General features: G+C 41.9%; 1 protein-coding gene across 4 annotated transcripts in view; it reads right to left on the bottom strand.

Moving 5' to 3' along the window:
- Window positions 1–2,752: 2,752 nt before the first annotated feature.
- LTC4S (leukotriene C4 synthase) overlaps window positions 2,753–13,023 on the bottom strand; it is a 174,252-nt gene continuing 163,981 nt past the window's right edge. For all 4 annotated transcript variants that reach the window (XM_040440946.1, XM_040440965.1, XM_040440956.1 and 1 more), the window contains exons 5-6: window positions 10,647–10,728; window positions 2,753–3,171 (exon numbers count right to left, since the gene is read on the bottom strand). In XM_040440946.1, coding sequence (XP_040296880.1) covers window positions 3,060–3,171; window positions 10,647–10,728 — 194 coding nt within the window. In that variant the 3' untranslated portion in view covers window positions 2,753–3,059. The remainder of the gene's footprint in view (window positions 3,172–10,646; window positions 10,729–13,023) is intronic.

Here is a 13,023-nt window from a genome sequence, read left to right as displayed (position 1 = left end):
ATGAAAGGTGATATCTGATTGGTTGCTATGGGCAACTAACCCAGTTCTACTTTACACCAGATTTTCCATTTACATGGTTTAGTATAAGAGATTCAGTATTTCATTTTTCTGAGCTGAGTGTAGCATATTTTAAGAGACCTGCAGTTTTAAGTTAATGTTTTAAAATTAAATAACATATTAGAGAATTGCCTTAGTAGCCTTTCCTTCATATAATAATACACTGTGTAGAATGTACAAGTGTCTTAAAGGGAATGTATTATAATAAATGAATACATTCTCGTAATCATATTTTTATCATTATCATATTTTGTTTTAAACTTGGTTTGAGGTTTGTTTTTTTGTTTTTTATTGGACTATCCTCATTACCACATTAAATATGTTCATCCTTCAAAAAGCAGTGAAATGTACAAATAGTAAGAAATTTATGTATTGACATTCAGTTTTCAGGGTCAGGAATGATCCTGTCTGTCACCAGCGACCTCCCTATCCAACTGTTTGCTGTGGTTCAACTGGTTAATACACTGTTTTGTTTATACGAGGCTCTGTTCCTGAGTTATGATACTTTTCTTAATATGTAAAATAGCCCTTTGGTGCAATGAGGGCATCACCATTGCTTTTGTTGTACCTAAGCTCCACTCCCTACCAGTGGCAAAGCAGCAAGATAGGGGCAGGCCACAGTTTCCATTTAAGGGCTCGTTCACACGAACGTTGGTGTCCCGTTCCCGTATTGTGCACCGCATTTGCGGATCCGTAATACACGGGCTCCGTTCCGCTGTTATTCCGCATCACGGATGCGGACCCATTCATTTCAATGGGTCCGCAAATCCGGAGATGCAGAACAGAAGCACGGAATGGAACACTAAGGAAGCACTACGGAGTACTTTTGGGGGTTCCGTGCCTCCGCACCGCAAAAAGATAGAACATGCTCTATCTTTTTGCGGATTGGAGGGATTGCAGACCCATTCAAATGAATGGGTCTGCGATTCCCATGCGCCTGCCCCATGGAAGGTGCCCGTGCATTGCGGACCACAATTTGCGGTTCACAGCACGGGCATGGGACACCAAAGGTCGTGTGAACGAGCCCTAATACTGAACACATGTTGTTGGTGACCATTTCGGCCATTACGGGCTTGTTCACACGACCGTGCTTTTTTTTGCGGTCCGCAATTTGCGGAACGGAACAGGAGGCCCATTATAGAAATGCCTATTCTTGTCCGCAAAATGGACAAGAATAGGACAGGACTCATAATTTTTGCGGGGCCACGGAACAGAGCAACGGATGCGGACAGCACACAGAGTTCCATATACGGACCGTATGCAGAACGCAGAAAACGGTCCATATACGGAATGTACGTTCGTGTGAACAAACCCTAACAATCACATTGAAAACTGCACTGATCTGTGAGAGAACCTCACACGCAGTGTCGAGCATCTGGAAGTATATTTCACTCAGGTTTAATAAGAAATGATCCAGACTTGCTATGAAAAAGTGCTAAATTAATATTGGCATGGTTGTTACAAGTGGGGTACTTCAGGGATCTGTTCTGGGACCCATATTGTTTTTATCGAAATTGCAGAAGTCCTCGATGGTAAGGTGTGTCTTTTTGCTGATGACACAAAGATTTGTAACAGGGTTGATGGAGGGATACACCAAATGGAAAAGGATTTAGGAAAAATAGAGGTATGGTCAAAAATCTGGCAACTAAAAATTTAATGTTGATAAGTGCAAGATAAGGCACCTGGGGCGTAAAAACCCAAGAGCAGAATATAAAATCAGTGATACAGTCCTAACCTCAGTATCTGAGGAAAGGGATTTAGGGGTCATTATTTCAGAAGACTTAAAGGTAGGCAGACAATGTCATAGAGCAGCAGGAAATGCTAGCAGAATGCTTGGGTGTATAGGGAGAGGCATTACTAGTAGAAAGAGGGAGTTGCTCATGCCGCTCTACAGAGCACTAGTGAGACCTCATTTGGAGTATTGTGCTCAGTACTGGAGACCATATCTCCAGAAGGATATTGATACTTTGGAGAGAGTTCAGAGAGGAGCTACTAAACTAGTACATGGATTGCAGGATAAAACTTACCAGGAAATATTAAAGGACCTTAACATGTATAGCTTGGGAGAAAGACGAGACAGAGGGGATATGATAGAAACTTTTAAATACATAAAGGGAATCAACAAGGTAAAAGAGGAGAGAATATTTAAAAGCAGAAAAACTGCTACAAGAGGACATAGATTTAAATTAGAGGGGCAAAGGTTTAAAAGTAATATCAGGAAGTATTACTTTACTGAGAGAGTAGTGGATGCAAGGAATAGCCTTCCTGAAGAAGTGGTAGCTGCAAATACAGTGAAGGAGTTTAAGCATGCATTGGATAGGCATAAGGCCATCCTTCATATAAGATAGGGCCAGGGGCAATCCATAGTACTCAGTATATTGGGCAGACTAGATGGGCCAAATGGTTCTTATCTGCCGACACATTCTATGTCTCTATGTTTCTATGGTGATAAAGCCACAGATCCCTACTTTATGTAAGTTTTTATGCAACAGAACTTTATAGGTGCAGTAGGTGTGTTGAAAAGTCTATTATCCGACAGGTATCTGCTAAAAACTGAAAAGAACAGGCTGATATGTAGGGACTACTTTTGATGCACTTAAGATGCCTATGTAGTCTGGGATGATGATGAGAGTTTGAACAATAGTGGTTCATAAGGCATCCACCTTTGTCTATGATCTGGTTTTTGCATGGTTTGTGGTCACACGGTCCTGTTATGATCATGTCGAAGTCAGATTATGACACTATAATATTACAGTGAATTCCTACAGCAGTGGTATCCAACCTGCAGCATGCCAGCTTGTGCAGAACTACAACTAACAGCATTCCCTGACAGCCCAAGTTCGAAACACCACAGGTTGGACACCACAGTCCACAGCAGTCATCTACCCTTTCTTCACACTTCTCATCTCATTCATGTAAAGCCTCCAGTGATGGTTGTTATAATATGTAATTTTAGGTTGTTCATTAATCATTCCCATTTGCCTCTACTGCCCTGCCCAGTATCACAGAATGTCCACTCCGACATAATGGGAGGCAAGAACATCAAGAATGCCTAATGCAGAAAGAGCCATCATAAACCAGAGAACTCCGGCATTAAGATACATGGGAGCCAACCTAAACAGGATAAAACACAAAAAAAAGAAAATTAGTAATAAAGCAAAAATCCACAGTGAATGGCAAAACAAATAAATATGCATCTATGTATTGGAGAAAGAGAAAGAAAGCCAACCATAGCTTGACTAGCTTGAACACCAACAGGTCCTTAAAATCTTAGAGCATTTTTATAACCCAAGGATTCCAAATCGAAGTGTTTTGTACCAGAAACTCGAAAAATTAGAATATTATGCAAAGTTCATTTATTTCAGTAATGCAACTTAAAAGGTGAAACTAATATATGAGATAGACTCATTACATGCAAAGCGAGATATTTCAAGCCTTTATATGTTATAATTTGGATGATTATGGCTTACAGCTTATGAAACCCCAAAGTCACAATTTTGAGGTACCCTTTGCTCAGGGGGTATGGACCAATTAGCTGACTAGAGTGTGATACTTTGAGCCTAGAATATTGAACCTTTTCACAAAACTCTAATTTTAAGCTGCATTAATGCAATTCCTTTTAATTTGCATTACTGAAATAAATGGACTTTTGCATGATATTCTAATTTTTCGCGTTTCACCTGTACATATCATTGAGAGCTGAGATGCAGTAACTTGACATGGCCACTACACTTTGAACGGAGCTGTACTTCTGGCTCTGTTCAACGTGCTGGTTTCAGTTCTGGAGGCTGGGAACAGCTGATCAGAGGGGGTGTAGGCCCCTACTCATCAGATATTGCTGATCTATTCTATGGATCTAGGCCTGGACTGGCAATATGTTCTACAAGTTATGTTGGCTGAGGGCAGGGCTAGAAGTTGCATTGCATTGCATGTGGTGGCATTTTTTTTATTATTTTTTATTTTGGCCTTATTTATTTCAGTTTTTCACTTTGTGCCCCCCACATGGTTATACAAGACCTTTGTGGTGCATTATAACATTACATTTTTTTTTTTATAGATTTTTCCTGTAACTGGGGCAGACATAGTAGCTGAGGCTATACAACCCCACTGCAGAGCTGATCTGGGTCTGCTAAGACCCAGCAGTGCATGCAAACTTCTGTCCCTTGGCAATCACTAGGACTAGAGCTTTGCTGATTCGTATACACAGCTGTCATTGAGGGCTGTGTATAGAGCAATGGGGAAGCCATGGGCAATGAAAAAAAACATCCCATTTCCTTTTCCCCCCCCTTTTTTTGCCCTTCCTTTTTTTCCTTTCTTTTTTTCCTATTTTCAATCAGATGAGCCGTCTACTGTTAATATTTTTTTACATATTTGAAAAACCATCCCTGCCTTCTCTATGGGGAGCCCTGCTGTCACTGACATTGGGCTCCCCGCTCTCGCAACTGCATGATATGTGCCAGTCGCCCACAAGTATAAAGTGAATGGGCGGTCAGCAAGGAGTTAAAAAAAAATATAGAAACCACTATATTCATAGAGAAATCAGAAAGTGCATTCACTCAATCAGGGTTGCATGTTCATGCCATCAATAAGGTCTATTGCAGACATCTTTCTGAGTCCAATTGGTCATATAATACCAATATCCAATCAGTCAAACGACAGTAAGTGAAATCAGCGAGGTGTATAAATGTGGATATTATCTAGCTTAAATAGCCATATGATTCCCTCCTTATGAATGCTTTATGAACATCAGCATCCATTTCACTGATTTGAAGCCTTTTGGGAGAAAATAGTGTACATTTATTCACATGTATGTTAATGTGATACCGCAGAAGGACCTGGCCTAAATCTGTATATTGTAAGCACTTCTAGGAGGGAATTATAACCCTTTCATCATCTGATGCAGTGGGTCCCTGCTCCAAGTTTTGCTAAGGGGCCCCATGGTTACTTGTTACATCCTTGGTTGTTGTTCATCATCTTGCCAAGTTGCAGATGACAGCAAGGAATGCACTGGGATCCATCAATGTGGATACATTTATTAAATGTAACCCTTTGAGCCCCAGAGTTTTTTTTTTTTTCACTCCCTGCAATTCCAGGGCCATTATTTTTTTTACTTTTATGTTCACATAGCCGTTTGAGGGCTTTTTGTTTTGCAGGACAAGTTTCACTTTCTAATTCCACCATTTAAAGGGGTTCTGTAGTTTGTTTAAACTGATGATCTATCCTCTGGATAGATCATCAGGATCTGACCGGCGGGGGTCCGACACTCAGGACCCCCGCCGATCAGCTGTTTGAGCGCAGCGCCGCAGCCTTCTCACTGTTTACCGCAGGCCCAGTGATCTCACGACTAGTATCACTGGCCTGGGCGGGGCTAAGCTCCATTCAAGTGAACAGAGCTTAGCCACGCCCAGGCTAGTTGATACTAGTCGTGGCGTCACTGGGCCAGCGGTAAACAGTGAGAAGGCCGCGGCGCTGCTGGAGCGCCTGCCTTCTCAAACAGCTGATCGGCGGGGGTCCCAGGTGTGGGACCCCGTCGGTCAGATGCTAATGATCTATCCAGAGGATAGATAATCAGTTTAAACAAACTGCAGAACCCCTTTAATATTGCATATGATGTAGTGGGGAGCTGGAAAAAAAATTCCAAAGGGGGGATTTATTCAGAAACATTTAGGCCCTGATTTATCAAGGCTTGATGGTGCAGGCCTCGTCATAAATTACATACCTCCTCCGGCTTTCCATGCACTAGAATGAAATCTATGGCAGCTCCAAGCTGTCGTAGATTTCAGTCATTATTTACTCCGGCCGGTGTTGATGACCCCACCCTCGCTCTGCCCTTGTCACACCAACTTTTCTTAGACTTGGCAAGGGCAGCAAAAGAGTTGTAAATACATCAATTCACAAATATTGTGTCCTGGGATCTTGAAAGGAAAATAAGGGAAATTATAGCATACTATTCTGGAGGGAGAATGGGGGTTTATTTAGGTAGATTTAGTATTTCGCAGTCTCTATTACATCTCTACATGCTATGTTACCCAGCTTTCCCAGGACGCTAGCTACGTATTGAGGAATTGTCACTGCATTTGTCCATTGCCAATTCAAAGAGATTCTTACCCAGCTATTCCAGGTTTTTAGATAGTAACCCAAGCTAGTTAGCCTGCCATATGAGAGTTAGGGATTTATCAATGCATAACAAGGCAGGTGATAAGCCAAGTTAAGAAAAATAAGATTTGGCTGTTTCGCTGAATATCACAAATAAAGTTGCTTCGTGACCAATTACTTAGTCACGAAGCGCATTTTTTTGTAAGTAGCAGGTGCAATGACGGAGAGCAGTGATTGTGTCGCCCCATCATTGAACTCCTCTGAACTCATCACTGATCGCGGCATCTGAGAATAATAGTTCAGGGGTTAATCCGTTATAACAATAATACTCTCCTGCGCGTGGTGATGTCATATGCGCAGGAGATTTCACTCGGGATCTTCAATCAAGATGGCCACGGTGGCCTCTTCGCACTCAAATGGATAGGGTGAGTATGAATTTTTATTTTACCACCATGTCAATGGAAAAATAAAAAAAGGTATGGGTGCGAAAATGTGGAAAAGTCTAAAAATTTGATATCATAATTGTTCTGAACCACAGAATAAGATCATCATTAGGGATGAGTGAACCCGTGGAAGTTCGGGTTCACCGGGTTCCGCCGAACTTCAGGTCAAAGTTCAAGTTCGGGACCCAAACTTGACCCGAACTTGACCCCAGACCCCATGAAAGTCAATGGGGACCCGAACTTTACGCGATTTTCACGCATGGTTGCTAGGGGACGATCGGGATGGGGACCCGATCTTTATTATATTCCCTTATAACAGGGTTATAAGGGAAAATAATAGCATTCTTAATACAGAATGCTTAGTAAAATATCCATTGAGGGGTTCAAAATAATAAATACATTTAACTCACCCCATCCACTTGATCGCGTAGCGGATCTCTTCTTCTTTCTAATTTCTTCAGGACCTGGCTAAAGGACCTTTGATGATGTCACTGCACTCATCACATGGTCCGTCACATGGTCCATCACCATGGTGACGGACCATGTGATGAGTGCAGTGACGTCATCAAAGGTCCTTTAGCCAGGTCCTGAAGAAAGCAGAAAGAAGAGGAGATCCGCTACGCGACCAAGTGGATGGCATGAGTTAAATTTGTTTATTATTTTTAACCCCTCAATGGACATTTTACTAAGCATTCTGTATTAAGAATGCTATTATTTTCCCTTATAACCATGTTATAAGGGAAAATAATAAAATCTACAGAACACCTAACCCAAACCCGAACTTGGGTCTGGGTACCAAACATGCAGATTTTTCTCACACGTGTGCAAAACGCATTAAAACGCTTTGCACTCAAGTGGAAAAATTGTGCATTTTCACGCAACGCACCCGCATCTTGTCAGGCCCTCACACGCAACGCCCGTGTGAGAGGGCTTACAGTGACTGTAACCATCATGTATTTTGTACCACTTAAAGTAACTGTAACCATTAAGTATTTTGTACCACTTAAAGTGACTGTAACCATCAAGTCTATTGTGCCCCTTAAAGTGACAGTGATGATCTAGCATGCTGTACCTACTAGTGATGAGCGGCAGGGGCAATATTCGAATTTGCGATATTTTGCAAATAATTTGTAGAATATTCATCATATATTCGTGAAATCGCGAATTCAAGATTATATTCTTGAGTGCGAAAATCGGCAATGTATTATTTCCGTAATGCGCACAAAATATCGGCGTGGGGTAGGCAACTTTTCTATTGGTTGCTAAGGATGTTTCTAAGCTGTGCCTTCTTATTGGCCCACAAGCTAGAAGAAGGGAGGGATAATCACCTGAAATGCACTGTGTTAAAAAACAAACGAAAAAAAATGAATATTCGTCATTACCAATATATAGCACTATATTCTAAATATTTGCAAATTCTCGAAGTGCCGATATTCACGAAAAAAAATCGCTTTTCGAATATTCGCGCTCAACACTAGTACCTACACATAAAAGCATATGCGACTATCAAGTGGGATCACTAAGTTTTATACAGGAATGAAACCTAGTGAGTTATCTGAACTCTTAGAGATATCATGACAAAGATCTGCTTCATGAGCAGCTGTGGAATCTCATAGCAGGTAAGTATACAGAGACGCGTGCAGTGTCACTTCTCTGTAGTACGTGTCAAGGAAGCAGCTTGCTGATTCACAGCTCAGTCCTGGGGTGACAAACAAGCAGCAGGAAACAGCAAGAAAAATAAGCCTCAGCTGGTGCCGCTGGAGAGCATACTAGACGGACTGATGGGATGTTTTTCCTCATTGGCTGTGGACTCTGAATAATGTCCCCACTAATAATGCACTCATGTCAATGGTGCCAAGTGAATCAGATGCCAGGTGTGCCAGCTCCCCATCCTAAGACATCCTGACTATTCAGCAATGCTGATAGGGCTTTCATGCACGCTTCCTCAAGACTCCTTACAAATCCCATAATGCAAAAAAGAAAACTGGAGACAGATTGTTCTTAAAAGGAATGTGTCACCATAAAACGACCTATTGTTTAAATCAGGCTTTTATTTTTAAAATATTTTTAAAGAATTTGATGATTTTATATTAGATTTTTCATGTCAATATCTATACATAAAATTTAGCAGTTTTTGCACTGGGCACTAAAGGCGGGTTTAGACGGCCCGATGGAGGGGCTAATTGTCGGGAAGGAAGCGTTTCTTCCCAACAGTTGGCTGCTCACTCAGTGAAGGAGACCACGCAGCGATCTCCTCCGGATGAGGGATGGCTATTGTGATCCTTCATTCCCATACAGAATCATTGTTTCTAGATAGCAGTACGATCTGATGCCCAGAAACGATGATTGGTGGTGCCAGCACGAACGACAGGATCATCTGATAAACAAGCGTTTCCTTCATTCATCAGGTGATCGGCGGCGCAGATGGCCAGATTACTGGGAACAAACGGTCGTTCCAGATAATCTAATAGTCTAATAATAGGATCCAGCATTCACAATAGGTGATTATCAAATCTTATCTATTCTTTCCTTGTACAATGACCTCTGCACAGGTCACAGAACATGCCTAGAAGACTCTCCCATAGAAATCAATGAGGTCCGATCCTGACCATTGTGTCTATGGACCATGTGGCTGCCGTAAAGCAATTTTCTTAATGCTGTATAAATGCTGTTAAGAACAGATCGGGAAAGACGGCCGCCCCCATAATCATGTTCAGAAATAGAATAATTAAATCTGTGATCAGAATAAAATCAGATTAGATAAAAAGGATGCGTGTTACTATCTGGTTTTAACTGGCAGAAAACAGTTTTGGTGACACATTTCCTTTAAAGAGCACCTGTCCCCCACTCCTGACACTCCTTCACACTTCAGTGTTTCACGGACGCGTGCTGTACGTGTTCTCCATGGACAGCTCACGTCCCCATTCATTTTAATGTGTGTATTCAGACATCAGTGTTTTAGCACGGTCCGTGGGTACATTTTTTATTTTTTTTTGCATGGATCCATGCTCTATTTTGTCCGTGTTCACAGATCCATCACGCCCATTATAGTCTATGGGTCCGTGAAAACAACGGATGCTATCCGTGTTGCATCCGTGTTTCACGAATCATAAAGAAGAGATGCTTTAAAAATTATTATTCAGCTGTTTAGGGTCCATTCACACGTCCGCAATTTTGTTCCGCATTTTGCGGAACGGAATTGCGGACCCATTCATTTCTATGGGGCAGCACGATGTGCTGCCCGGATCCGGAATTGCGGATCCGCACTTCCGGGTCCGCAATTCCGATCCCGAAAAAAAGAGAACATGTCCTATACTTGTCCACAATTGCGGACAAGAATAGGCATTTTCTATTAAGTGCCGGCGATGTGCGGTCCGCAAAATGCTGAAAGCACCTCGCCGATATCCGTGTTTTGTGGATCCACGGATACAACACGGACAGCAAAAAAACTGACACACGGACCCAACACGGATCCTTCACGGACAGCTTCACGGATGCATCACTGACCACCTGCTTACGGATTTGAGCACGGACGTGTGAATGAGGCTTTAATAAGTTCTTGTAATCTTCAGGAATTTCTAATGCTGGATCATCTTTTCTTAGGACTCTGCTCTGTGCTGTTCCTCTGTTATTCCTCTTGGAAATGTATGAATACATTGACAATGGGGAATCAACAGAGTCTGTGATTTTTCCCTGACACTGATCAATAGGTTCAGAGTATCCCCATACCCTAATGATTAGAAAAGTAATATTGCTACATGTGTTCTCTGAGGTGCAGAGTGCCACTGGCTCTGTGCTGCCCCCTGCTGCAGTATATCAGAAAAGTCCTAATTGTGCTTATTAATAGCAAATATACAACACTGCATGTCAACATGTTGTGAGAACCCTAGACATGACAAGACAAGAGAAGAACAAAGAAGGAGACCTTGTGATTATTGAGAAAGCGGGTGTAAGGAGGGCGCAGGTTGTGGTCGGAATTCTATGTGCTGGTCACTGTATAACCTTCCATCATTGCTTTCACTCTATTATATTACACTGAATGACTCTTACCTGCCCTGTGATGAAATGCTGTAACCATTAAAGTAACGATAGCGAGCAAATAGATATAAAATTCCACAGGCGGCGGCTGTGCCTAAAAACACCAAAAATGACATTTTTATTATGAAAGATTTTCAGGATTCATCAACGTCTTAACCAGCACTGCACACAGTTTTCATTCTGTCTTTTAACCCCTTAGTGACCAGCCTGTTTTGGACCTTACTGACCACTCGTTTTTCTTCCTTTTTTCATCGTCGCCTTCCAAGAACTATAACTTTTTTATTTTTCCTTCTATATAACTGTATGAGGGCTTGTTTTTTTGTGGGAAAAGTTGTTGTTTTTAATGGCGCCATTTTGGGATGCACATATCTTTCTGATTCATTTTTATTAACTCTTTCTGGGAGGGAGATGGGAAAAACGGCAATGTATGCATTTTTACGTTATAAATTTTACAGCGTTCATTTTTCCGGTATAAATAACATGATATCTTTATTCTCTGGGTCAGTACAATTACAGTACAGTGATACTAAATACATATATTTTTTTTATGTTTTACTACATTTTTGCAATAAAACCCCTTTTTTTAAAAGGAAAAAAATGTTTTTGTATCGCTGCTTCCCAAGACCCATAACTTTTTTTTTTCTTTCTATGGAGTTATGTGAGGGCTTGATTTTTTGCGGGATGACTTGTATTTTTCATTGATATTATTTTAGAGTAAATTACGCTTTTTAATTGCATGTTATTAAGTTTTTTTGGTGGCATTCACTGTAGGGGATAATTTATGTGATATTTATGTAGTCTGGGTCGTTACGGATGCGGCAATACCAAACATTTGGGGGAGATTTTTTTTTTTGCAATTTTTTCATTGAAAAGCGTACTTTCCATGGGAAAAAAAGTGTTTTTTTAATGGATTTTTTTTTTATTTAATGACTATAACAGACAGTATTTTGATTGTTTTTAAAATGCAATGCACTATCCCTATAGTGCATTGCATTTTAATGGCAATGCTATTCTGACATTGACCTGCTGGAAATTACCCAAGTCTGGTGCCCTGTGATTGCATTTGCAGGGTGCCGTGTGAGAACCGGGCCTCCGCTCCCAACTGCACGGGGGACCAGTGCAGCGCTTAGACTGGTCCACCATAAAAAAAAGGGGCTGTCCAGACTAAGGCCCCTTAGTGAAAAACATAAAAACACGTATGGGTGGTCACTAAGGGGTTAATTAGTGTATGTAGTAATATCCCTTGGCATGCACTGGTAAAACACTGTGGTCATCCTATAAACTAGAGCCCGATCATTTTTCAGGCATACCGCATACCCAGTAGGTAACGGAGCTAATCAGGGACGGACTGGGAACTTAAAGTGGCCCCAAGTTGTAGACAGGTCCAAACTAACAGAAGACCGGAGAACACAAGTAAGCAATATTTTATGATGCAATACCGTAGTGCATCAAAAAATACTGCTTCAGCAGAACCAAATACCACAGTGCAGCACCAAATACAGCTGCCCTCGTCACAGTATTCAACTGTATCACCATCCTAAAGACTATGATACAATTGAGTTCAGGAGGGCACCTGAGCCCATTGGCCAGGTGCATAAGTACCTAATGTTCCGAGCATTAAATCAGCTGAGAGCATCAGATCATTATGTACCCAGACTGCGGCATCGGCCCTGAGGGAAATTTCCATGTAGGGTTCATGGTCAGTCCACCCATGGAGCTAATGCATTTCCTGGCTCATAAGGTGTTTTTGACCCCTGTTGATATGTTCCAGTATGTCATATGAAAACCTACAGGCTGCTTAATAAGCAACTATATATACCAGAACTGACAGCCACTCTACAAGGCTGTTCATGAATACGGCAACTACAGTGGAAATTTATAGCCATAGGTCTGCATCCCCTGGCAATACCTGTTGACCCTTGGGGGTTAGAGAAGGCAGATGCGCAGAAATTATTTATAGAAGGTTGGTTTAATTCATTAGTAGGATTACCCATTCTTCGATACTAAACTGTGCTATTGCACAGTGGAGAAGGAAGGAGGGCGTCCCTCCCTTCCCACTGTGATATGGCCAGCCATTGCCACCAAAGAAAATGCTAATGGAAAGGGAGTCAGAACCACAAAGGAAACCAGCAGAGCCTGTGGAAGCCAAGATGACTCTGCACAGCCTGACCCTCCCTAGTCCCGGCAGCGGACCCACAAGCCCTGGCCTCTCCTGCTCTGCCTCCCAAAGCCCTGCAGGCCTAGTCAGCAGGATAACACTGGCAGAATGGATGGAAAGCGGGTCCAGCTTAACGCGGGCAGCACATACTTCCGGAGTATTAAGCACACCTTGTGCCAGGAGCCCAAGTCTTTCCTGTACCGCTTGTGCCAGAAGGAGCCAAACCCGGAC

The sequence above is a fragment of the Bufo bufo genome, chromosome 1 (genome assembly GCF_905171765.1).
Source record: "Bufo bufo chromosome 1, aBufBuf1.1, whole genome shotgun sequence".
Classification (NCBI taxonomy): Eukaryota; Metazoa; Chordata; class Amphibia; order Anura; family Bufonidae; genus Bufo; species Bufo bufo.
Note: the sequence above shows the minus strand (reverse complement) of the source record. Positions and strands in the feature narration are given on the sequence as shown.